At 40.4% G+C, this 27,004-nt stretch overlaps 1 protein-coding gene across 4 annotated transcripts in view; it reads right to left on the reverse strand.

Annotated features, from left to right (window-relative positions):
* The window catches only part of DNAAF9 (dynein axonemal assembly factor 9), a 127,419-nt gene that overhangs the window by 21,558 nt on the left and 78,857 nt on the right, over nt 1-27,004 (reverse strand). For all 4 annotated transcript variants that reach the window (XM_045018739.1, XM_045018736.1, XM_045018735.1 and 1 more), the window contains 8 exons: nt 21,217-21,363; nt 14,448-14,533; nt 14,041-14,139; nt 13,639-13,756; nt 13,080-13,168; nt 11,253-11,411; nt 6,054-6,179; nt 3,727-3,764 (listed from right to left, as the gene is read on the reverse strand). In XM_045018739.1, the coding sequence (XP_044874674.1) occupies nt 3,727-3,764; nt 6,054-6,179; nt 11,253-11,411; nt 13,080-13,168; nt 13,639-13,756; nt 14,041-14,139; nt 14,448-14,533; nt 21,217-21,363 (862 nt within the window). The remainder of the gene's footprint in view (nt 1-3,726; nt 3,765-6,053; nt 6,180-11,252; nt 11,412-13,079; nt 13,169-13,638; nt 13,757-14,040; nt 14,140-14,447; nt 14,534-21,216; nt 21,364-27,004) is intronic.

Raw genomic sequence — 27,004 nt, forward strand, 5'->3', positions numbered from 1 at the left:
GACCGCAGGCAGGAGCAGAGAGCCCCCCTGAACTGTATCTGCAACCGCCCTCCCCCGCCACAAAGTCCTGTCTCCCCCTCACCCAAAATCACAAGAAGGAGGGGCGCTAGGGGCCGTGAAAACTGTCACTCCACCCCAGCAGAGCGCTCATGTAACAAACAGCTCTCATTCCCTAAAGTATGAGAATTGCTTGCCTTCCTGGCTCACCCGATCCCAAATCCCAGTTTCATCCCCCAACTGTGTAGTTGAGTATTAAAAATAGTTTGCTGTTCATTACTGTTTCCGTCATGTTTCTTTGCAGAAGATTTTTTGTGAAGGGGAGATAGGGGTTTGTTAATTGCATAAGACAGCCACCATTACCAGGGTACAGACATGGGGGCAGGATCAACAGCAGGTCACACACAGAGTGCAGTCACTAGGCACCCGGGTCACTCTGGGAGGTGTCTGCTGCCCCAGGTCAGTCTGGGAGGTGTATGCTGCCCCAGGGTCCGAGCGCCTGGCATCCACAAATGGCAAGGCAGGCTGCCCTTACCATGCCCTTCCACCCTAGCCATGAACCTCTCCGATGCCCTGAGCCCCAGCCAGAGCCATCATCCGCCTACATCTACTCACCCTTCCCACACACCCGTCACCCCTTCCTGCAAACCCACCCCTTCCTGCACACCCTCCTGTAACCGTCCTCCCCCCAGAGACCGCTGTAGGAGCAGGAGCCTGTCATTCCTCGAGTGTAGAAGCGGTCTGTACATCACTGCACACCGTACCCACCACAGTCTGCGTCCTTGTTTGAACCCTTTAACGCGAATTCGTTAGTAAAGAAAACTTTGTTAATTAAAAATGTTCCAATAACTTTATTTTTAAACGTCTGTTGGAAGGGGGGAAACCTGGTGAACGGGGTATGTAACCGCTGAAAAAAGTCAATAGTAACTGAAACAGGGGCAGGTTCAGCTTCTCTGTAAAGAGACTGGACAGTCATAGGTTACCCTGCTCTCTGAGGAACCTAGCTTTCAAAGCCTCCCGGATGCACAGCGCTTCCCGCTGGGCTCTTCTAATCGCACGGGTGTCTGGCTGAGCGTAATCAGCAGCCAGGCGATTTGCCTCAACCTCCCATCCCGCCATAAAAGTCTCCCCTTGCTCTCACAGAGATTGTGGAGCACACAGCAAGCTGCAATAACAATGGGGATATTGGTTTCGCTGAGATCTGAGCGAGTCAGTAAGCTCCTCCATCTCCCCTTGAGACGTCCGAAAGCACACTCCACCACCATTCTGCACTTGCTCAGCCAGTAGTTGAAGAGCTCCTTGTCACTGTCCAGGGCGCCTGTATAGGGCTTCATGAGCCAGGGCATTAGCGGGTAGGCTGGGTCCCCGAGGATCACTGTAGGCATCTCCACATCCCCAACAGTTATTTTGTGGTCCGGGAAGAAACTACCTTCCTGCAGGCGTCTAAACAGACAAGAGTTCCTGAAAACACGCGCGTCATGAACCTTGCCCGGCCACCCGACGTAGATGTTGGTAAAACGTCCCCTATGGTCCACCAGTGCTTGCAGCACCATTGAAAAGTAGCCCTTTCGGTTAATATACTGGCTGGCCTGGTGGGCCGGTCCCAGGATAGGGATGTGAGTGCCATCTATAGCCCCACCGCAGTTTGGGAATCCCATCGCAGCGAAGCCATCTATGACGACCTGGACGTTTCCCAGGGTCACTACCTTTGACAGCAGTAGGTCAACGATTGCGTGGGCTACTTGCATCACAGCAACCCCCACGGTAGATTTGCCCACGCCAAAGTGGTTCGCTACTGACCGGTAGCTGTCTGGCGTTGCAAGTTTCCAGAGGGCTATGGCCACTCGCTTCTGCACACTCAGGGCTGCTCGCATCCGGGTGTCCTGGCGCTTCAGGGCAGGGGACAGCAAGTCACACAGTTCAAGGAAAGTGCCCTTACGCATCCTGAAGTTTCGCAGCCAGTGTGATTCATCCCAGACCTGCAGCACTATGCGGTCCCACCAGTCCGTGCTTGTTTCCCGGGCCCAGAATCGCCGTCCCATAGCATGAACGTGACCCATTGCCACCATGATGTTCGCGGCGCGGGGTCCCGTGCTTTGTGAGAGGTCTGTGCCACTCTGACACGTCATGTCCTCACCGCGCTGCCGGAGCCTCCTCGCCCGATTTCTCAGCAGCTGACTGTGGAAGAGGTGGACGATAAGGTGCGAGGAGTTGACAACGGCCATAAGTGCAGCGATGATCGCAGTGGGCTCCATGCTCGCAGTGCTGTGGCGTCTGCGCTGTCACTGACCAGAAAAGTGCGCAAACAGATTTCCCGCCGGCGCTTTCAGGGAGGGAGGGCGGGAGTGACGGTTGAATGATGACAGTTACCCAAAACCACCCTCGACACATTTTTCCCCCAGCAGGCATTGGGGGCTCTACCCAGCATTCCAATGGGAAGCGGGGACTGCGGGAACTGTGGGATAGCTGCCCAGAATGCACCGCTTCCAATGTCGACGCTTGCCCCGTTAGTGTGGACTCACAAAGTCGAATTAGTGTCCTTAGTGTGGATAAACAAATTCGACTTCATACGGTCGAATCCACAAATTCGACTTAAGTTAAATCGAACTACTCTTGTAGGGTAGACATACCCTTTGATATTGGTGCACATAACAGAATTCATGTGGTAGGGGTGGGGCCGAGGGGTTTGGAGTGTGGGAGAGGGCTCGGGGCTGGGGCAAGAGGGTTGGGGTGTGGGGTGGGCTCTGGGGTGGGACCAGGGATGAGGGGTTTGGGGTGCAGGTTGCCCTGGGGCTGCGATAGGGAGAAAGGACTCCCCGCAGCAGCTTGGTTCTGGGGCAGAGGGACCTCTCTCCAGCCTCAGCAGCTCCAGCGGGCCTGGCCCTGGCCAAGGGAGGGGCGCCTCTCCCCAGGCGGTGGCAGGTCTGTGCTGGGGTGGCAGGGAGGGGAATCTCTTCCCGCCCAAGCCCTGACCTCTGTGTGGGCCTTAATAGGCAGCTGAGCAGCCGCGCAGCTTAGAGAGAACTTAAAGCAGAGCATGGCTCATGGACTTTTAAACCAAAGCATCTGAATCATTCCTGTTTGTGACAGGAAGTTGGTGGAAAGGGGCTCAGGGTGGGAAGAAGGAAGCAAGTAGGAGGACACCTTCCACTGCACCGCTGACATGAGCTCTGATCTGCTTCCCCACTGCCCCCCACCTGCTGCATCACAAAGGAGGTAAAAGAGACTAGCTTGAAGTTGCACCAGGCTACAAGAGCATGGCTGACTCTGCCTGGGCCTAAGGGGTGCCCAGGAAAGGACGACTCCCCTTCCCTACGCTGAGGTCCAGGAGAGGAGGACATTAGTAGAAACCAAGAACTAACAGCTAGTTTTAGCTTGCTGATTCTCTGTCAGAGCCCAGGTTACTGCAGTCAGGAGGCTGCTGTACATTGTGCCAGCTGACAACAGCCCCCTAGGGACCACACTGCATCTGCAGATAGTTGGAATGCCTTTTGCTCCAGCCATTCCTCCCTCCCAAGCTGTTGTGGAGAGAGAGGCATCGAAGGCAGCTGTGGAGGACAAAGAATGTACCTCAAAGTATTGATACTGGCCCTCTTGATGTTTTGCAAAATACACGTTTGGCCCTCAGGTTGAAAAAGTCAGAAATCACTAGTCTAGGCAACGTTTAAAGCCCAAGTATTGATAGGTTTTGTTCTGCATCATTTCCTAAAGAAACAAAAGTTTATTTACCTTGTGAACACTGATCCAGGAATTTAGGGAAAAGGAATCTGGAAAACAAAAGAAGAAATCTTAATGTTAAAAATCACGGTACAAACAGATGCTCTCTACCAACAGTTACCCAATACCATCTATTTCTAGAAGGCTTCTATTCTTTGCATTTATACTAACTATAAACCACATTCCAGCATGCTTTTCATTTCCCAGAAGCTTCACTGTGAAAGCTTATTAGCAACTGAACCACATGTAACTCTTGTTTCGTATGCAGAACCTTTCAGAAGTGATGCCAAATACAAAAAATGTGCTAGGATAATTGGAATAATCATTACAGGTGTTTTTCACTAGATAAGGTGCTAGAAGTAATTGGGGGTATACCCTGAAAAACAGGAGGAAAAAACTAGGTCAGATAAGAAAGGCCTGTAATAATTAGGTATTTCCGTTTGTGGTAAATAGCTAATATATGAAAGCAGGTAGTTTTTATAAACACTTTGGAACAGCAAGTGAGAGTTGCAAACCTGCTCCCAGGATTGAATGAAGTATTAACCTTTTCTGTATAGCACTGATTTATCTTTCATTAATAAACTGATTGAGCCTGGTACCTGACATCTAATCAATAATCTAAATCGAGCCCTAAGACAAGCATAATCCTTGTGTCAAGTTTGAAGACTTCCAATCGTTTGAACAATGCCTACTATTAGACTTAACATGGCATCACCACCCTGTCCCATCTTCAAGCCTTCTTTTATGCTATCCCATGGCCTGGAATAGCCTTCCAAGTCATGTTTACTAAGTGCTCTCCCTGCTTCTAAGCACTTTTGGAAAACAAATCTATTTTATGAATCTTTCTTGTTTCAGGGATTATTTTCAGTCTGTTTGGTTTATCTGGTATTACACTGAGTTAATTAGTAAAAGATTGGTATATACTTTGAAAAGGTATAGTGTTAAACATGAGTTATTGTTGTACTTCTGGGTTGGACCTTTAGAACTCAACACAAGCTTTTTAGGGCAGAATTCATATCTGGTCTATTTTACCCTTTGCAACAGTACCATATGTACTTCTGGCATTATATCAACAATCACAGTAGTGACACCATTTATCAACTTTATCAAACCTGTAATGAGCTCAAGTAGAGGAGTAATTCTGGAACAAAAAAAAGCCCTCCATTATCAGGCACTGTAGATAACTTAGCCCTAGAGCTTGAATTAATTGGATACCTACAGTAATTAAACTTGGGAGGACAAGAGGTTCTTTCTGTAAATATAAAAGGTTCAAATCGGACAGCAAGACACAATCTACTCTTCTGGAACCCTCAGAGCTTCCATACTCAGAAAGACTGATTGCAGCATAAAGCCATTTTAGGTCTGTCTGATTCTGTACTTTTGCAAGCTCTTATAGAAGGAAGCTTCAAAGTGAGACAGAAATAGACACTACATGGGCTATGTCTTTGCCATCAACAGCTACTTCACTTCAGGAGATAACCTGCAATTCTTTCATCATACTCCTAATGAAATATTTATAGTAATAACCTTCATTTGTGGTTAACATTATCTATGTCAAATTGAAAGATTATGGCGGAGGCACTTGGTATTTACTCAAAGAGACAGAATTCATGTGCTTGAATCCACCAATCTGCTTACTGAGATCATAAATAGCTGTAAAAATGGTGTGTAGTGTTTATATCTAGGGCCACAAAGTCTTAAAATCAGCTCTGTTCCACATCCCTTGAAAAGCATTTTAACAAAGGATCAAGATTTTGTCATCTCTGCAGTTTCGGTTGGGCACATAGGAAGAGTTTATGAAGTGTAATTTGCTATTTACAGTATTCACATCTTGAATGTGTAGTGTCTTCATTTGATAGCTGACTTTAATTACTACTTTTTGTTTTCTTAATCAGGTACCCAAACTGAAATAAAAGTTTCTTATTATCTGGCAATATGAAGGATAAGAAAGTTTCACTGAAGAATCACTGCAATGATTTATGTGCTTTGTAAAAATCAGCTATAAACTGTTTCTCTTTTTGTTTGTTCCTACATAATCCACAGATGCCAACATTAATTTCTTTTTCCAAGTTAAACCTTTTGAGAACAAAATTTTGCTTTTCCAATGGATGACAATCCCACATTAAATAAATAAGTCAAGCTGCACTTAAAAGCTCTGTTAAAATGATATAAACTCAAAACGAGAACATTTAATGAAGTTACAACACAATAAGCCAGCTCAGTTGTGCACAAGCAACACAGCATAATATGGTCGAATCAGTCTCACAAGATGATAGAACAGACCCAAACTATAAATACATATGAAAAATACACAAAACAATTCAGATTTTAAACTGTACCTATGTTCCATATAGCAGCTAAGTGGTTCGACGCAAGTAGAAATTGTTCCTATGATGAAAGAGGACTTCACATCAGGGTCAGGGTGAGTCTGCAGTGCCTGTACAACATCAATAACATCTGTATATCTGCAAAGAGAACAAAGTGAAGTGTGAAGTGACAGAAATACAAGAACCATGTCAACAACTAATCAAAAGAAATTACTAGAGTTCTAAGAAAATGTTTGTTACACAATTCAGTATGCAAGAAATTTAGGCATTCAGACATTTACTTACACAAAGAAAACAGAAGTGCCATCAGAAATTACTGACAGCTACTGCACAAAGCACTATTATAAACTTAACACTGAATAAGTGTAAACTGCTTTCAAGAGGCACAGAAACAACAAGATAGGAAGAAATTCACATTATGCCTTCTGCAAATGATGTGCATGTTAACTGAAGATTCAGAGGAAACAATAAATGTTATTGAAGTCCAAATTGTATGTTTTGTAAAGAAAGGAAGTACAAAACCCAGTGCCAACAGAAATGTTTCTCTGACATTTCTTTAAGAAGAATTCCAACTTAAACATTCCACTTGAATTGAAATATTTCTCCGCTGTGTTTGTAACTCAACATTGTACTAGTGCATGAGAACAAACAAAATGAAATTAACTAAATTGAGTTTATGAAAAGTATTTACTTTTAGGCAAATTATATCTTATCCTTTATTTTACTGGCATTAAAAAAAGTCCTCAAATTATATTAACAATTGGGTTTCTCTGTACCAGTCGATGCCCAGAGTTCAGCTCCCAACAAAATGTGGGAAGTCTAAGATCTACCAGTCCACGCTGCAAACTTTTTAGAATTCTCTAGTGTAGATTCAGCTTGAGACTTTTGGCAAGATGTGATTTTAGAAATTTAAACCTAAACCCAGACAATTTACCTATGCTATAAAGCAAAGTTTACCTAACTATTCTATTTTACTATCAATGGTGAAAAGCAAACAGTGACCACAGCCAAAACAGAATAAAATATATTAGTAACAGTAAAGAATTTGGCACCAAGGTAATTTATAGGCATATATTAAGGAAGAATTAGTTCTCTTAAACTACAAAACAATCAGCATGAGAATCTTTACAATGAACTCTATCTTAATTTTCCCAATAATGGAAACTAGACAAAACAAAATAGTAAAGAGTTTAGTGGTGACCAATGTACATGAGTTTACCCAACAGTACCCTTTTCAAATATTGTACACTTGAAAAGCCAAAATACTATGACCTAGACTCCTATAATGGTACCTACTACTGTATTATCTGAGTTAGAAATGAATATTTACTTCCAACCAAGATGGAAAAAAACTGATTCAGTTTAATCATACATGTAAGTTATCTGATGGGAACGCTGAGTAATCATACATATTTAATCCAAACGAAGCACACATTTCTTTAAAGGATTAGAACATTTATCACTGAAGACAATTTACTGTTACACTCCTGGCAGCAACAAGGTGGACAAGACTTAATTATGCTGGGAGCAAATACCTGAATATGCTGCCAAGTGTGGTGCCAATGATAGAACAAACAGCACCCTTCCTTCTGATTCAAGACTGACCACCTCCCACCATGCTGCTAATGTGTGCTGTTGAAGTGGTCATCTTTCAGATGATATATATAAAACAGATTTTATCCACTCATGTTCATTAAAGATCTAATAGCTTTTCCCCCACAAGACTAGGCACGTTTACGTGAAATTGAACCTGACCAAGGCCTACTTAAAATTTCCCCAACAGTTTTAACTGAATATGGTTTTGTTCTTCACCACCAGTTCTAAACCAGAGTTTCAGAGTTTGCATGCTCTGCAGGGCACAATCTGCTCTGGATCAGAGAGAGTATGAGGGGATGCCATTTTAGATTTGGTTTTGGACCTAATTTACCTTGATTTCAGTAAGACATTTGATACGATTCCACATGGGGAATTATTAAATTGGAAAAGATGGGGATCAATATGAAAATTGAAAGGTGGATAAGGAACTGGTTAAAGGGGAGACTACAATGGGTCATACTGAAAGGTGAACTGTCAGGCTGGAAGGAGGTTACTAGTGGAGTTCCTCAGGGATTGATTTTGGGATCAATCTTATTTAATCTTTTTATTACTGACCTTGGCACAAAAAGTTGGACTGTGCTCATAAAGTTTGCTGATGACACACAGCTGGGAGGTATTGCTAACACAGAGAAGGACCGGGATGTCATACAGGAAGATCTGGATGACCTTGTAAACTGGAGTAACAGTAATAGGATGAAATTTAATAGTGAAAAGTGCAAGGTCATGCATTTAGGGATTAATAACAAGAATTCTGGTTATAAACTGGTGATGCATCAGTTGGAAGTATTGGTTGATCACAGGATGACTATGAGCCGCCAATGTGATATGGTTGTGAAAAAAGCTAATGCGGTCTTGGGATGCATCAGGCAAGGTATTTCCAGTAAAGATAAGGAGGTGTTAGTACCATTATACAAGGCACTGGTGAGACCTCATCTGGAATACTGTGTGCAGTTCTGGTGTCCCATGTTTAAGAAGGATGAATTCAAACTGGAACAGGCACAGAGACGGGCTACTAGGATGATCCCAGGAATTGAAAACCTGTCTTATGAAAGGAGACTGAAAGAGCTTGGCTTGTTTAGCCTAACCAAAAGAAGGCTAAGGGGAGATATGATTGCTCTCTATAAATTTATCAGAGGGAAAAATATCAAGAAGGGAGAGGAATTATTTAAGCTTAGTACCAATGTGGACACAAGAACAAATGGATATAAACTGGACATTAGGAAGTTTAGACTTGAAATTAGACGAAGGTTTCTAACCATTAGAGGAGTGAAGTTCTGGAATAGCTTCCAAGGGGAGTAGTGGGGGCAAAAGACATATCTGGCTTCAAGACTAAGCTTGATAAGTTTATGGAGGGGATGGTATGATGGGATAGCCTAATTCTGGCAATTAATTGATTTTTGATTATTAGCAGGTAAATATGCCCAATGGTCTGTGATGGGATGTTAGATGGGGTGGGATCTGAGTTACTACAGAGAATTCTTTCCTGGGTGCTGGCTGGTGAGTCTTGCCCATATGCTCAGGGTTTAACTGATCGCCATATTTGGGGTCGGGAAGGAATTTTCCTCCAGGGCAGATTGGCAGAGGCCCTGGGGGTTTTTCGCTTTCCTCTGCAGCGTGGGGCATGGGACACTTTCTGGAGGATTCTCTGCACCTTAAGGTCTTTAAACCACGATTTGAGGACTTCAATAATTCAGACATAGGTTAGGGAGTTATTACAGGAGTGGGTGGGTGAGTTTCTGCGGCCTGCATTGTGCAGGAGGTCAGACTAGATGATCATAATGGTCCCTTCTGACCTTAAAGTCTATGAGAACATTCAACAGCAAAAACTGTTGCATGTTCACATGCGTATTTACCTGAATAAGAACTAATGAAATAAAAACAAACGTTTGTAGATTTATTTGTTTCTTGAGTTACGCAAATGTAAGTTAAAGGTTGAGATTTTTTTAAATGCAAGAGACATGAAATCCTAAATTATGGTTCTCATAACAAATATAACTCAGGTTTGTCTACATGAACATTTAGTTTGCTTCAAACTGGTGTATGAATCTACCACACGCTAGCCTGCTGTGCACTAACGGTACATATGGACCCTGCTGATATGCGCTATCTATTCATTAACGCACTTTAATGTACTCCTGTTTCAAAGCAGGGTAGATCAAAACACACTAATGAACTGTCAGTGTGTTTCATCAGCATGGTACACATGGACAGTTAGTACACAGCAGGCTAGTGTGGGGTAGATTCACACACCAGCTTGCAGAGAACAAAATGTTCATGTAGACAAGCCCTTCGCCTCACTTGGTATATTAAGATACTATAACAAATTACAACACATATCTATATCTATATCTATATATCTATCTATCAGCTGCTACACATGCAAAGGGAAGAATAACAGTTCTTACAGTTAACATTTATCTATTTTTGTGTTTAAAATCTCACTCACAGAAATTTTACTTTTATGTTCACACTGAGGAAAAAAAAATAATGAATGGCTTATTTAGATCACAAAACCCTGAAATTATTTATTAGAAATCCTTCTGCACGGCTTGTTCAGAATATCTTTACAATGCTTTTCCAAAGAAAGATCTAATTGTGGTATTCAAAGAATTAAATTACATCTTACTTCCTGAAATTAAATATTTTCAAGACACTCAAAATTAAAGTCTAGCAAAAACCTTTACGGCTTTTAAGTGATTTTCCACACAATAGGTCTTCCCTTGGAGAGGAATGGGATGGTACTCCACCCTATTGATATTTTTCAAAACATTTTCAGTATCTTAACCTTCAAATATAAAACTAATTGTGAAAAGTAGGATGTTTGCTCAGCTAATAAGCTTTTCTGCATGATTCACAAAGCTGTTGTACATTTTTGCTGTACCTTATTGTTTTCTTCTCTACAATAAATGATATCTACTGGATAACACAGAGAAGTACGTATTTTGTGACACTTGCATACAGTAAATACAACACTTGTTGATCCAGAAACTAAAAGATGCTATAGCGGCTACAGTAACTTCCACCTGCAGTTCTAAAAGTAGTTCATAAGATTTACCTCAGGTCCCCAAAAAATCAAGGGCTTTCAAAATTGAGATCAGTACCTTTAGTTGGCCACCATATGTGAAGTGGGATTAAGGAGAGGGTGTGGGATACCAAGATAACGCATTCTCATCAGTTTCTGGAGGATGAGTGCCTCGCTATCATGACCCACTAAAAAAGCAGTGCTGCACTAGAAACACACTATCATCAGTACTCAAGATGAAATCTGTGAGGGCCAGAGGTAAAGTATTCTCTATTGAGGGCTCCAGACACTTGAATAGGTTACTGGAGGTGGTAAGGCCAAAGCCACGCCTGACTGTTGTCAGAATATGACCCAAGACTCATCATTTTACGAATACCTTCTTCCCGTGAAGGCAGGCAGAAATTACAAGTTACAAAATAGCTTAACCTAGGAGATCTAAAGAGCAGAACTGAGAGAGGTGTACTCTCTTGAAGATCAATCTTATTGTGTTTGACAGAACTACTAAGCAGTAATGGGGATCCTTGAAATACTTATGAGAATAGAAGAAAAGAATCTATTGTAGAAACTGCTTGTCTAACATTTGAAACACTTACCCTTGCAAGACCACCAACAGCCTCATTTTCTTTCTACTGTAACTGGACTGACGTGCGCTGCGGTTCTGCTGGGACTCGAGAACACTTGAAAGGTAACGCTGAAAGTGGGCAGCACTGAAACATTCAGGGCTATCCATTGTTTGCCGATAAACAACCCACCTGGAATAATCAAACTGAGTGAGATATCAATTCAATTCTGTTTTTTCTTTATACATGTTATTTCTGTTCTTTTCCTTTTGACTCCACGGTCATTGAAAATAAATTTGTGACCAGTACACACAAATTCCCTATTTCTGGTCCTATACAGAAACAAAGGAGAAACTCACTTGGGCTTGTCTTTTCAGCATCAGCCTACCGTTTCTAAATTGCTGTCAATGGCTTCTTTGATATGAAAGAAGGTCAAATAGCATCTTCAAAACAATGTGCCAGAGTAATTTTGATTTGTGTGTTAGTAATAAAATTGAGTGATCACGAGCAGGGATCCTAAAAATCCCTTTGCCACAGAAAAACAGACAATTTTTAGTTTTTGCATTTTGTGAAAAAAATAAAAACATATATTAACTATTAACTAAATTTTACTTAAAGTACCAGTGCCACTTATTCCATTGATGCCCAATCTTATTACAAAGGAGGGCCATATAAACCTACGCCAACCTTGTGTGGGCCAAACAGACTTTTTAATAAGGTTTCAGTTGACAGCAGGAGTCTCCCCACTCGGGGCTGACAATGGGAGCTTTATTTTTTTGTATGCAAACTTTTTATTTAAAGGCCCCAAACAAGCCACACAGAAAACCCCACCATTTATTTTTACATTTGGCTCAGAAGAGGGAATTACTTGAAAATTTAGAAGTGCTAAATTCCCATCCAGCCAGGTCTTGATACTTGCTCGAGCCGCCTTACTACGGAGACTACATTCCAGATTTTTAAATTGTAAGATTTTTGAGGAAAGAAAAAGGGGTTTGTTGGTTTGATCTTATACAGAGCTGAGTACTCAAGCAAGATAAAATTCTAAAATGATTCTTTCCTATCTCCATATGCTGGTAGAAGTTATACATATTCTCTCTGTCTGGCAAAAGACCGCAAAAACAAAAACATTTTTAAAGCAGATTCTACATTTAAAAACAATATTTTAGCTAGATTTCAAATATAGTCTCACCTCTTACACAAAAGATGAGTTATATTTGCTTTAAGACTCACCACCAGAGGAAACAAGCAATGAAATCTCTCTACCTGTTCTCTCAAAGTGCTGACAAAGTAAATCACCAAGTGACCAGTCACTTTAGCCTAACATCTAATGTTTCATCTGCCCCTTTTGGAGATACTGCTAATCCTGCAGATGAATTGAACAGTCTTGGAGAACTGAAACAAATGGACATACAGTAGTCACAACTGGCCATTTGAATTAACTTTCTTGTGGTATCTGTGGTATTCCCATTCTTAATGTAGAATATCATCTAACTACCTAAAATACTTATATGACGCGCACACACACACACACACCCCCCCCCGCCGGCCATTACTTTGGAATCTAAGTCCCTCAGGATTTTTACTGCACAAGTCCTCACAACACTCTTGGGAGGTAACAAAGTGCAATTATTTCCATTGTCAGGATGGGGAACAGAGACAAAGTGAAACGCTCATGGTCATGCAGTCTGTGGCAGAGCAGCAAATTGAATCTAAGTCTCTCAAATCCGTGGCTAGCAACCTAATCACTTCACATCCTTCCTGAATATTACAGGAACTGCTCGGTACAAAAATGGAAAAATCAACCAGCTTTTTTCTTTTTTTGATGACTGCTGTAGAAAGTAGAACCAAAACTACACTAACCTTCCATACTCCTTGTTAAAAGTGACCAGGAAAGCGCACAGATCACTGGAGTGACAGCCCGGAAGCCCTGTTATAATAGTGATAACCACCTAAAGTAAAAGTAAAAAGCATATTTATGATTATTACTGTCATCATTATTTTTCTTCAAATGCTCAAAAGTACACTGGACACCTCACAAACAGATAAAACAAGTTCCCTGCTTCTAGAAACTTAAATCCTAAATACAAAACACCACCACTGAAAGCAACAAACAGTGCGAAGACTAAGAGAGAAGGGAGCACAACAGCTATAAATATAACGCTGGTTATGTAGTTAGTTATTTAGCTATGTCACGTACATGTCTTTTATATTTTACAGTTAATCGAATCTGACTGGACAACCAACTTTTGAAAGAGCTGCATGTAATGCGAAGCTAATGAATAAACGCAGTGCAAAGCAAGACTTGTTTACATTTTACAGACAAGAGAAGTGAAGGTGCAAGTACAGTATTTTATCAACTTTTTTCTTATCCATTTTTTAAAAAGTTGGTTTTAAGGGATTTGTTTTGGCGCTATCTTACCTTATCATTTTCTGCTTTGCTAACAGGAATGCTTTCCGACTGTTGTAACAAAATAGGAAGGTGTGCTCTCATTACTGGCTCACGACTTATACTGCTGACCGCAAAGTGTTGCAGAAACCTTTTAAAAGTGAAGTTGTATTATCTTCTAATCAAGACAATGTGGATTTTTCCCTTCCACATGAATAGCTGTAACTTGACTAGAGTGAAGCATGTTACTGGATATTGAACTTAATAGAGATCTCCCAGAGAGGGAAAAATATTTAGACTGTATTAATATTTGCATCTCATAAGAATTATTTATTAAGAAGAGGTTAGAGAAACAATAGGTCTTAAAATATGACATCATCTTTGTAATAATTCTTGGAAACGTGATCTCTTGAAATTACAAAAAGATCAACTCACCTCTCTAGTTCTGGGAGGCTAGCGGCCATTTTTAGTTGGCTCCATCTTTCTCCAGCAGGATAGGACAAGGCATTACATAGCTTCTGCATATTGGAGTGTCTAAAATAAGCACACTAATTTGTTTAATTCAAAACAAACCCTCCAATTTCCTCATTTTTAATCCACATATCCAAGTAGTAAATTCTGGTAAAAAATTAGCGCGAAGTTAAAACAACAATTTTATACTCTCTAAAACACCTAATATTTCATCATCATTCTGGTTCTTCAAGTGAATCAGCTGTAAAACATTCTACAGTGCTTGAGAGATCACATCGCTTGGCTGAATGTTAAAGAGAACAGACACTATGCTTTGATCTTAGCTTATATTATTACACATGAATTCAAGAAGATGAGCAACATGAACTTACAATCTCTTTTGTTCTACAGATAGGAAATCTGCCTGCACCACCTTTAAAGATATTCCTGAGTTTGTTTGTTGCCATGAGGAGAAAACCTTAAACAAAAACAAAAAAACAGGCCTCAAAACATTGAATTAATTTGGTTTTCACACATTTGAAATGTTAGTATATTAACCAAAGAGTCTTTTTAAAGTATTTTTCTTTCATACAGGAAATTAAGTCATCTATAATGCCAACTCAGAATGCTTCTTTTCTTTAAAACAGAAAAGCCCCTCACTGAACAACCACCTCCAGCCATCCCATGACTGAAAAAGCTGAGTGGTAGGAGAAGCCACAATCATACATATTTGGAAGGAAAGATGTTTACCCCATGTAGGGCACACAAAACAAAATCAGGGAACTGCCAAATAAATGTTCAACAGTACTTATGCATGTACAGGAAAATAATGGATACAGATTTCAGGTAGCTTCCTGATGCAGAGCTGAGATTTACAATAAGCATCCCACTATCACCACCCTGGGACGGAGACCAGGCAAAAAGAATGGACAAACTATACCAAATGGCAAACAAACTGGGCTGTGACATTACTTGCGGATGCTAAACTGTGTGAAATATAAAATAGACAAACCAGAAAAGTTTACCTGAAATTGAAGTTCTGAGAGTTATGTCTTCAATGATCCACATTACTAAGAGAAATGAGGATGAATGTGACTTGCAACCCCTATTTTCAAGATTTTAAGCCAGTCCCACAACCGATGTACCAGCATAATGAAGTAAAGATACCTTCAGCCATCAACTGCTAGCTCCTTTTCAACCCCAATGCTGCTAAACTATGCCAATGAATAATGCATATCTCAAGGAAGTTGAGAAATGGTTCTATGATAGAGCTCTATCATGCTTCCATGTGAAACAGTCTCTCACCTAATGCAGCACCATTCACAGTTAAAACACAATATAATTACACAAGTCATGTCATACTTCTACTTTCATTGCTAATGAGCACCAAGTATTTACAACCCAACTTCTTGCAGCAAGACAGGAATTGGATATGTACACACTTCCTTTAGGCATGTAGAAGTCCTGCAACTTTCAAAAGAATAAGAGTGCCTAAGCCTTCTTTCTAAGAACGCAGTTCCTAGTATAAAAGGAGGGAACCCTATAGTCCTCTAGAGTCTATAGCATCGCAAGAGATGTGCAGAAATAGGACATCCATACCATTCCATCAGATCTCTCTCTGTGAATATAGGCTTCTTCTGCTTCCTTAAACTAGAAGGGACTCTAAAATGGACAGTGGTATGAAAAGCCAGAAGAGTTCACATTAATGGCTTCTGCACTGATAAAAGACACAGGACTCAATGCCTACTGCCTGGATAACACTGAATTGCAGTGAGCAAAAGGGGTATTTAAACAGTTGCAGAGCTCTAAACTTGTTTTTTATCAGTCAAAATCTCAAACATATGCGCTGTTATGACAGAATAATCACATTAAACTCCTGAAACAGAAGGAGGAAGCTCCACATTTCCTTTGCTTCCAGTGGTAATTCAAATATGGTACATAACACACTGGACTGGTTTGGTCCAATAGGACAAAATGGTGCAAACAGAAGTAATAACTTCAACCTTTAAATCATAGCAGACCATGAGACTAAAGTTGTTTTCAACACTTCCCACAAGTTTCTTCAATCCCAAGGAAAATGTAAGAAATTATTTTGATTTATGTATAATTGCCTTCAAAGTCAAGTGTTTTGTAACGTTGACCTGATTTTACTTTTAGCGAGATGCTGATTTAACTTTTTGAGACAATGGCTTAAATCTTATTCATCTAAGTCATGCTACTATGAATGGCACTGTGTGCCCAGAAGTCAGATTTAGAGGAATCAGGAGCAGACCTTACAGAAGATTTTAAGGTCTTTCCATCCTCTTTATAAGTAAAGGCAACACCTACAGTCACACTTTTCAGTATAAATTGCTGAGACATAAAAAGATGAGACAAGAGGACAATCTTCCAACAACAATTCGGCATCGCAGCACTTGATGCTTTTTTACTTTGAAATCCTAATTCATACAATAAAATTCAAACCTATGACATTATTATTGAAGACAACATATTACTCTTTTTTCAAAGTGTTAATGTCCTACTAGAGAATTTCAATGGCCTACTTAAAATCCTCAGATTGTTCTGCCAGACTCGGCACCTAAGTATGTAATGAATAGAAAATGCCCCTTATGAAACACAGCCTTCTCCACACTTTCTAGTACAATCTACTTTGTGGGTGAGACTATCAATTGAAGGGGTACTTGGCAGTACTAAATCTAAACAAGTGAAGCTTTTATCTTCTTTAAAGACCTCCTAGGATCATGATCCATAAGTGTATAACCAGAAATATGCAACAAACCACTCCAATTTCAAGCATCAGGGCCTCTTAATGTAAGTGATAACAGTAGAACAGTGGTCCCCAATACGGTGCCTGCGGGCGCCCTGGTGCCCGCCGGGCCATTTATGTGCGCCTGCCTAGTGCCCAGCAGGGGAGAGAAGCCAGGGCCCCGCGCCTGCTGGGGACAGAGTACTACAGGGTTGCAGGTGCCAGTGATCTCTGTCCTCGCAGCTTCTCTCAGGCTTCTCGCTGCACTGCCCATAACTGCCACCAAAAAAAATAAACAAACGCGCCACCTCTGCAGAATGGACCAAATGATGCTCCGTAGCATATGCTGCCACAGGCACCTGCTTGCTCCACTGGTGCCTGGAGTCGGCCCTGTATGTGAGTATTCTTCCTGAACTGATACTGCTGTTTTCTTGTGCTTTGCAATTCATTATTTTTTTTAACATTTTGCTCCAAAATGAGTGGTTCAAATAAGAGACAACATACATATTATTTCAACCCAGAGTGGTAAGAATCCTATTGTTTTATTGAAAATAAAGGAAAATGTTTGCTTATTGTGCGGGGGTGCAGTTGCAGTGCCGAAAAAACATAATGTCGAATGCCGTTTCCAAACTAATCACGGCTCTTTTGACATTAGCCATCCACTTAAATCTGAGTTGAGAAAGAAGAAAATTAATCAACTCAAATCAAACCTTTCTGCTCAGCAATCTGTTTTCACTAGACAAGTGGTAAAGTCTAAAAGAGCTACTATTGCTTCCTTTAAAATTGCTCATCTGCTCGCAAAGAAGAAGAAAAAACCCTATCAAGATGGTGAATTGTTGAAGGAAACATTTTTGACAGGTGCTGATTGCCTGTTTCAAGGATTTCCTAACAAGGGTGAGATTTTGTCAGCAATACAAGACTTGCAGTTATCAGACAACACAGTTATGAGGAGGAGACGTGCAATTTCAAGCGACATGCAATCTCAGCTAAAGGATAACTTGGAAATATGTGACTGGTTTTCAACTGCAATTCGATGAGTCGACAGATATATCGGATACAGTGCAGTTGGCAGTTATGGTGAGGATGGTATTTAGTGATGTCACCGTAAAAGAAGAGTTACTAAAAGTATTGCCTATGAAAGGGTGAACAAAGGGTGAGGACATCTATAATTTATTCAAATCATATGCATCATCAATTAGTATGCCACTACACAAGCTGTCTGCAATCACCACTGATGGGGCACCAGCAATGATAGGCAGCGCCAATGGATTCTTTGCACTCCGTAAGAAGAATGAATCCTTTCCTAACTTTGTCTTATCATTGCATTATCCACCAAGAAGCTTTGTGACTCAAAGTTCTCTCTTTTCAACACTTCATAAATGTCGTTATTAAAATAATTAACTCTATTTAAGCGAAACCTTTGCAACACCGACTTTTTAAAGCCCTGTTGGAAGATGATGATGATAAACAATCTGATCTTATCTTGCACACAGAAGTACGATGGCTGAGCAAAGGTAAAGTTCTTGCATGTTTTTTAAGCCTAATAGAAGAGATCAAAGAATTTCTGAAGTCCATAAATCAGAACTTCGAGCAACTAGAAGACTCCAGCTAGTTAATGGACTTGGCTTTTCTTGCCGACATCACTGACAAATGGAACATTTTAAATCTTGAACTCCAGGGAAAAGACAAACATGTGGCTCAAACGATAGGTTCTGTAAAATCATTCAAAGCGAAACTGATCTTGTGGATATCACATATGAAGACGAAGTCTCTCGAACATTTCCCAAGTATGAAGAAAATGGTATGCAACAGTGATTTTAACTGATCACCATTTGTTATCCACATTCAAACACTTCTGGAACAATTTGAAAAGAGATTTCAGCAGTTCACCATCATTGAGCCTGTAGTTGCCTTTCTTGTGAATCCTTTTACTTGCCAAATAGAGGTAACAGAAATGGCTACATCAATTGCGAGTCTCAGTCAAGTAAGAACAGAAGATGTGGAACTGGAGATTTTGGACCTTCAAAATGATATTCTTCTAAAATCCTGCACAACAGACAAAAACTTTTGGAATCTGGTTGACCGAAAAAAGTTTCCTACCTTAAAAAATGTAGCATACAAAATAAAATCTAATTTCAGTTCCACTTATCTGTGCGAAGTTCTGTTTTCAACAATGAACGTCATAAAATCAAAATACAGATCTTGGCTTACAGATGCTCATCTTGATGATTGCTTATGAACGGGAATATCATTCTACTCTCCCAACTACGAAAAACTGGCTGAAGAAATGCAGTGCCAAAAATCACACTGACTTTATTAGAAAAACAACGTGAATTAATGATAACTATTTTCCATTAAGTGCTGATGAGCGTGTATGATTAACTTGTGTTTAACTTTTTTTCATACTTGTTTGTTTGTTTATTGAAATCCAGATACAAGTAACAATACAAAGAATATTTTTAATTAACCATAACTGGCTATCTATGTTAAAGTAAGAATAATAAATATATTTGGACCAGCAGTTCAACAATGTTTTACTTTTTTAAAATAAATAAGATGAAAACTGTATGATATTTATTTTGTAAAAACTCCTTAATTTTTCTTACCAGTAGATAAAAAAGAGCAAATCCACATGGTAAGGTGAAAGAGTAACTGACGAATAATTTAATTAATACCTTTTACATGTACAATTACCTTTATCTTATGGATTCATATAATGTAATATTAAATATGATGTTTTTCGTATTATTTAATGTACAAATACAAAATAAGCCTTGACAAATTGTTGGTGCCCGCCACACTCTTCTGAAAACATGAATGTGCTACTGGCTACAAAAAGGTTGGGGACCACTGCAGTAGAAGAACTCACTTGGTACAGTATACTTCCAGAGGACGCTATTACAGAATGATAAGAACAAGCTATTCAAACATATACATTTTCCCCCTACTTGAATCATCTAGTTAAGTTTTTCTATTCTAATGATCAAATTTAAAAGGATCTTCAAAACTTTTCAGGATTTATGACTCCTCTTTCATAAGGAGAGCTTCTCTTCTTCAGTATTCCTATAAATATAAGTTTAACCAACTAACATGATTTCGCTAGTAACTAGTTCAACTACTAATCTGGAACCAGAGAAACAAGACAACTCATGATTTCTGGGTTGCTGGGGATTGGGAATATCACAAATTAAACCAACAGTTTAAGAGACAGGAGGCAGTGGAAGGGGACATTGGGAAGATATAGAGCACTACGTTAAAAAGCAAGCTATCGTTACATCTTCAGAGAAGACAGTGCACTGGTCTCAAATATTCATAAAAATATCTTCTGTGTGTCGTTAAAATTATCTTTAACTCAGTAGATAGATTTGACATCATGATTAATTTAGATAGTTAAAAAACTAGGTATAATTACTGTAGCAAAATAAATACAGCAGCGCCATACCTGAAATATGACTATTACGATCTTTATACTCTACAACCCAAACTCATTGGCCAGAAGAGAATTCAAGTGATAATTTTAACAGTGACTATGGGGTAATATGCTAATCACAATCATAATTAGAAAGTTATCATTAGGAACATCTAAAAAAGTTAAGAAAGATTTTCTCTCACACAAGATTTGAGGAATCAAGCGCAGAGTCACATTTCTCTCATATTGTTGGGAGAAAAGGGGCTGGTGATTAGCAGCTAGATACAAGCCTCATATAGCCCATGCCCCAGGACCTGGACTAGATGCAGGGGCGACTCTAGGCATTTTGCCGCCCCCAAGCACGGCAGGCAGGCTGCCTTTGGCGGCACACCAGCGGGAGGTCCGCCGAAGCCACGGGACCAGCGGACCCTCCGCAGGCAAGCCGCCGAAGGCAGCCTGCCTGCTGCCCTCGCGGCAAACGGCAGAGCGCCCCCAGTGGCTTGCCGCCCCAAGCACGCGCTTGGCGTGCTGGTGCCTGGAGCCACCCCTGACTAGATGACCCAGGGAATCATGCCTATAAATTAAGTTCCAGAAGCTTAAGGTAAGGGGGAGGGATGGAAGAGTTGCTGTAGTTCACATTATTAACAGAAAGATGATTACAATAGATGGTCACCTTCAAAAAACTGCGACCCTCTGAATTGTCATATTAAGACTTTGAGAAGTTGAGCTTTGAGAGCGTATCTTAAATCCAGAATCTGATTTGATCTTCAGTCAGGTGCTGATTTTACTTAATAGCTGCATTGACTGAGGCATACGAAAGTCAACTGGCTTGCCTAAGATCCCACGGTGAATCTCAGTGACTCATCCCATATTAGGAGCACAACTCCCTTGCTCTAACCACCCGATTATCTTGATTCCTAAAACAGCCTCCATTATCCTTACATCAGATGTAACAAAAATACCCATAATGTTCTACTTAAAGCAAGATAGTGTTTATTTACTTTACCTGTGAATAAAAAGCTTTATAGATCTTTGATTTTGGGAAAAGTCCAATCATCAAGAAGTTGCTTGGGGTATGGAACTGAACTGGTAGATGAGCAAGCAAGGAACTTTTGAAGTCTATAAAAAGAGCTGCCACAACACTGGTAGAATCCTAGGAAAGAAATTAAAGGAAGTTTTAACAATAAACAGCTTTGATAACTCAAAACAAAAACAGTTATATAATTTTGTTATATTTACATGTATTACTTCTCCAATCTATAGCATTTTATAGTCACATTTACGGTGCATCCTTTCAAGCCTGCAAAGGCTATGCCAAAAGAGTTCCATTACAGAAACGTAGGAGAAGGACCCACTATAATCAGTGATCAGGTTTTCAGATACCCAGTCATAACACAAATTCTCTCTCCTGTGGTATTAAAGAGTTAACATAAATTTGAAAAGGGCCGTCAAGATTGGTCAGCTGGATTTAAAAAAAAAAAAAAAAAAAGACCAGAGTTGCCTTTCAAAAAAATCTCTGCACCCTTTACGAGTTAAATTTCCCTCTTGAAGCCTTCAACTGTGGCTTTGAGGTTTAGGCAACCCACAACCATCCATATCCTATTTTCCTCTACACTAGTAGTTCCCCAGAGTTCTCTGCTGGCACACCTCCTCTGGTAGTAGAAAAGGCAAAATATGTAACATTGAAGGTTAAAATGGATAGCATAGCGGTAAGTTAGGAAAGCTTCCCTTACATCACAGATTTCACAATTACTACCATGAGAGGGACTGTACCAGTAGTGAAGTATGGCTACAACGTTTGCCAGTAGAGATGCAGCATGTAAGTATGTTGCAAGTGCCATGTTCTCTCATAAAGTCCCCTACAGAATTTAAAGTTCAAATAAATAAGTCTAGCATTCCTACTGCCAAAATTCTATTCTTGTAAGCCAACAGAAGATTGAAACTGATAAGATTCCTGTTCCCTAAAACTCATTAAAATGGGATTCTTGTCAATTTCAACCTCATTTTGATTTAATAAAATTATGTTGTATTTGCATTCAACAAATCTCAAAATGCTTTTAAAAACATTAATGATGCCTCAGTATCCTGTAATGAAGAGAGTTTTATCTCTACGTACAAAAGTAGAAAGTAAAGTTCTATCACTCTAAATTCATGCAGAACATTGGTAGTGTTCTCTTTTCAAAAAAAATTTGACTCCTAGCCTCCTTGCTAAATACAATAAAATACCACAGGTGCAGCATAACAAAGTTTTGTGTGTGCATATTCTGGATCACAAACACTGCATCCTGGGAGGATTGGTGGTGTGATTGGAGAGGGAAGTTTAGTATTGTTGTAGATCTTGCCTCGGACAGCCAGTAGACAAAAAATCCCAGTTTTATTTTGCAGTATCCTACTAATGATAATTGAGAAGGAATCAAATTTTAAGCTGATCAATACTTAAATATGAATGCCTCAATCTGGGGAAGTCTTTCAGCATAGCCATCAACAAGCAGAATTCCTACCCCGGCTACTGAACTCTCAGACTACTGAAGGGAGAGAGAAAGTCAATAAGGATTTTTATGAAATCCATCCTGGATGCCAACAACGACCACATTCCCTTTTTTTCTTTTTCCCTAAAAATCACCTTGCATACTATAGCACAACAAGGCTCAGAAACTACTTCATTCTCCCCACCTCTATCTACCTACCTCTCTGTCGTAAGGAACGTTTAGACCTGGACTTCAAAACCCATGGAGCTTGACCTGGAAGTGAGTTTGTGTATCATGCTCCCATTTGAACTGGGTCATGGTACCCATCGCTTCTGGGGCACTGCACCTCTACCACAATGGCAGCTCCACAGCATCAGTGAACGTGGAACAATCCAATTGTGTAAAATGGGACCATATGTAAGCCTCAAGTCAGCAGCAACAGTTTGGAATCCCACATCAAGAGGCAAATTATTTTAACCAGAAAAGGTAACAGCTACTTTGCTGTTAGCTGAACATTTGTTGAACACTGTAAATTTCCCAAGCCATTTGTGTTTTATGTAACTATATTTGCTTAACAATGCAATAAACAGAATCAAGCTTTACAGAAGCTTTCAAAGCATAATATATGGCAGTACACCAAGAAGATTTCTTTTCTAAAGGAAGATAATAAACCTCACTAGCCAGGAAACTGCTATTCAAAAGGTCACAAAAAGCCTTAAAATATATCCTAGACTGTGCCTTCAAGAACAACTAAAACTACCAAGTATCAGAATTGATGAGAAGTTAGTCCTACCCAGGCTTTATTTATGTTGATGAAATCAAGCTAGACATTAAAATTCTGGACACAGCACCATTAGAGATCAGCGGCATTTGAACTATCAAAGCTTAAACTGAAGAAGTTACCTTTAAAATACAATGCCAAGTGATTGAACAGTATCTAAAACTTGTGCTGCAACTAGATGTTTCTGCATTTACAGAATTTACTAGAAATTTCATCTAGACGCGATATATCGATCCCCGAATGCGCTCATGTCGACTTCATAACTCCACCAACCCGAACGGCGGTAGCGGAGTCGACATGGGGAATTCGATATAAGATACTTCGACTTCAGCTAGGTTATTCACGTAGCTGAAGTTGGGTATCTTATATCGATTTTCCCCCGTAGTGTAGACCTGCCCATAGTAGTAATCTTCCTCTGACTAGAATGGAGAACACATGGCTTTCTTCAGAGAAAAGCATCAAGATTTAAAAAGGACAACGCTCAGCCCATGCTAACTCACTGGAAATTAAGCGGAATGTCAACTCAGCAGCCATAAGAGTGGGAGTCACAAATCAATTTCCAAACCCACGTTTGTTTGGTTGACAATGTTACTAGGATTAGTTATAATTAAAAGATGAAACAAAAAAAATAGAAAATCTGTATTTTATAATTTTATAAGATATGCATGTTACTTTGAAGTCTCTCTCTTGTTTGTAATACTTTCTCGCTTGGAAGTGCAAATGATTATCCTTTCCTCTTCATCTACGTTATTGTTACACTCTACCTTCCAAAAACAGTACACTAACAATCCCCTTATCCTCCTGTCATGTTTTAATATTTTTAGCTCTCCACTCTTGCTTCATGCCAAGTCAGTTAAACAATAAAATTCTCCTTCAAGGTTTTGCTTTGCACACAAACCTGGCAACAGTTCAAAAATGATAGCCAGGCCCCATAAATAGCCAGGGTTTTATAAAAGTGAGTGTCTTGAATCAAACAATAGAAGGAAGGTCAGTGTTAAAATAGCTTATACAACTACAAAGAGTCGGTCAGTATGGTATTAAAGAAAAGGCAGCTACGGTAAGGGTCTCTACTGTTGTGCTTTTCAACTTCAAGCACACGCCTTTCTTGTATTTTACTTTTTTTAACTTTATGAAATCCTATCTACACAATGCTCTCTGGAAGTCCCTGTACTGCTACTTAAAGTATTTGAGACTGAAGAAAAACAGCTGCTTTTCTTTTTAGAGCACATACGAAACTTTGTGCTCACACAAAGTAATCTCACATTCCCACGCTCAGTAATAAACTATGAAAGCAAGAAATGACTGTAGATAAAACAGATTTGTCTACTTTTAAATGGAGCTGTCCACACTAACCCAATTCTTAATTCTCAGAAGTCACATCACAGCAATACATCAGAAACAGCATATATTTAACATGGCAAATCATCATCATGTAATGGACTAACAATCTGGTCAGAAAGTGGCAAAAGCCAATGTCTACTAAAATAATGGCGTGACGTATCATTCCATATTCTTTATGAAAATATGCTTATGATCTGAATATGACATAAAAGATGTACTTGATGAAAGATGGCTCATTTGAGATCTCATTGGAAAGGTTATGATTTACTGAATGTGATTATACAATTTGTATGCTGTATCATTTCTGTATCCGAAGTTAAGAATATTGACTATGTATCTGTATTTCAGCTATGCTACTTTGAGTGATGCCCACTGCTAACACATCACGTACAATGGAAAAGCCAGACAGGGTGGATGGCCCATCAACGAGGACCAGGGGCGGCTCCAGGCCCCAGCACGCCAAGCGCATGCTTGGGGCGGCATGCCGCGGGGGGCGCTCTGCCGGTCACCAGGAGGGCGGCAGGTGGCTCCGGTGGACCTCCCGCAGGCGTGCCTGCGGAGGGTCTGCTGGTCCCGCAGCTTCGGTGAAGCATCCACAGGCACGTCTGCAGGAGGTCCACTGGAGCCACGGGACCGGCAGAGCGCTCCCCGCGGCGTGCCGCTGTGCTTGGGGCGGCGAAATTGCTAGAGCCGCCCCTGACGAGGACAATGAATTGTAAAACCTTGGCCTTCCTGTGGATGCTCCATACTGCCACTGACTCATGGATGCTATGATACTACAGGGTCAGGTGGTCTTGTCACCTCATACTAAAACATTACCTGGGACTTCTTGTAACTTTCCACTGTAAGGGAAGGGGGGGGGGAGAGAGTGTCAAGTTTGGGAAACAAAGGGGTCCTGCCTTATGTAAATCGTATTTAAGGGTGGGGAGGAAGGCAAACAACACTCCTCCTCTCCATGGTCTGTCTGTCCAAGAAGAAAGACTGCCAAAGGGAAGGCAAGAGGGGAGTCCAGACTGAGGCAAGGGTCCAATTTGAAAGGGAATATAACTGGAACTCTGAAACACAGAAACTTTGCAAACTACCTGCAACAATATCTAGGGTGAGAAATACTATTTGTAACCAATTTCTTTAGTGAAACTAGCTTAGTTTGTGTGTTTGATTTCATTTGCTTAGTAATCTACCTTGTTCTGTTTGTTACCCCTTTTACCACTTAAAATCTGTCTTTTAAAGTTAATAAAATTTGTTTTGTTTATTATTAAACCCAGTTTGTGTAATTTCTAACGGGGGGGGGAGAGGGAGACGCAAGAAGTGTGCACACCTCTCTCCACACTGAGGGTGGGGACGAATTTCATAAGATATCTTTGGGTCTGCACGCCAAGGGAGGTGGACGTCGGAGTGCTGAAACAAGTCCCTTAAACTGAGTCTTCCCAGAGCTGACCTGCAGCTGGGTGTGACCTTGCCTGTGTGTGTGTTGGAGGTTTTTAAGAGCCTGGTTCAGCAAAACAGATTAAAGGGGGCCCATGCTGGCAAAACAGGTAGACTCAGTGGTATCTCAGCATATCAGGTGGCTTCCCATGAGGTCCAACCCATCACAAATGGTTCATGTGGTTTACTGTAACTAACTGGAATGTATATAATAATGTAGAACACCTATGCTGCATGCTTTTCTTCCTCACTTTTCTCTCCCTGGGAAAGGTAAACCAGTCATCCCTTTCACATTGTCAGTTACACAATGTCTGCAACAGTAGATAAAGACATGCCTCATGACCTTTTAAATGATAAGTGGTACACTGCTAGGAACATTTGACTGAAGGTTAAAAATGTTTGGTATAGCTGCAGCTCTTCATGTACAAACAAACCATGTGACTGGAGCTATGAAACAAATTAAAAACCTGGTTAAAAGAAGTTTGCTAGATTATAAACGAGTAAAATACATTTTTTGTTTTCATTTACAGTTGTTAGTTTTTTAAAAATAGTGTGAAATGATTAAAAGTTAAAAAACAACCCTTTCCACTGCATAAAATAAAGCTAGCAGGCCAAACTACAAAGATATCCATGATGAAATTCCCATCCTAAAATCTTGTCCTACTTACAGTTCAGCCATCATGAAAGTGCAGTAAAACTAATACAAAGAACAGGAATTTGTATCCTGGAGTCCAAGAAGCATCTAGAGGGCATTCTACTGAAGGTCAACAATATTCTGC

Source organism: Mauremys mutica, chromosome 5, assembly GCF_020497125.1.
Source record: "Mauremys mutica isolate MM-2020 ecotype Southern chromosome 5, ASM2049712v1, whole genome shotgun sequence".
NCBI lineage: Eukaryota > Metazoa > Chordata > Testudines > Geoemydidae > Mauremys > Mauremys mutica.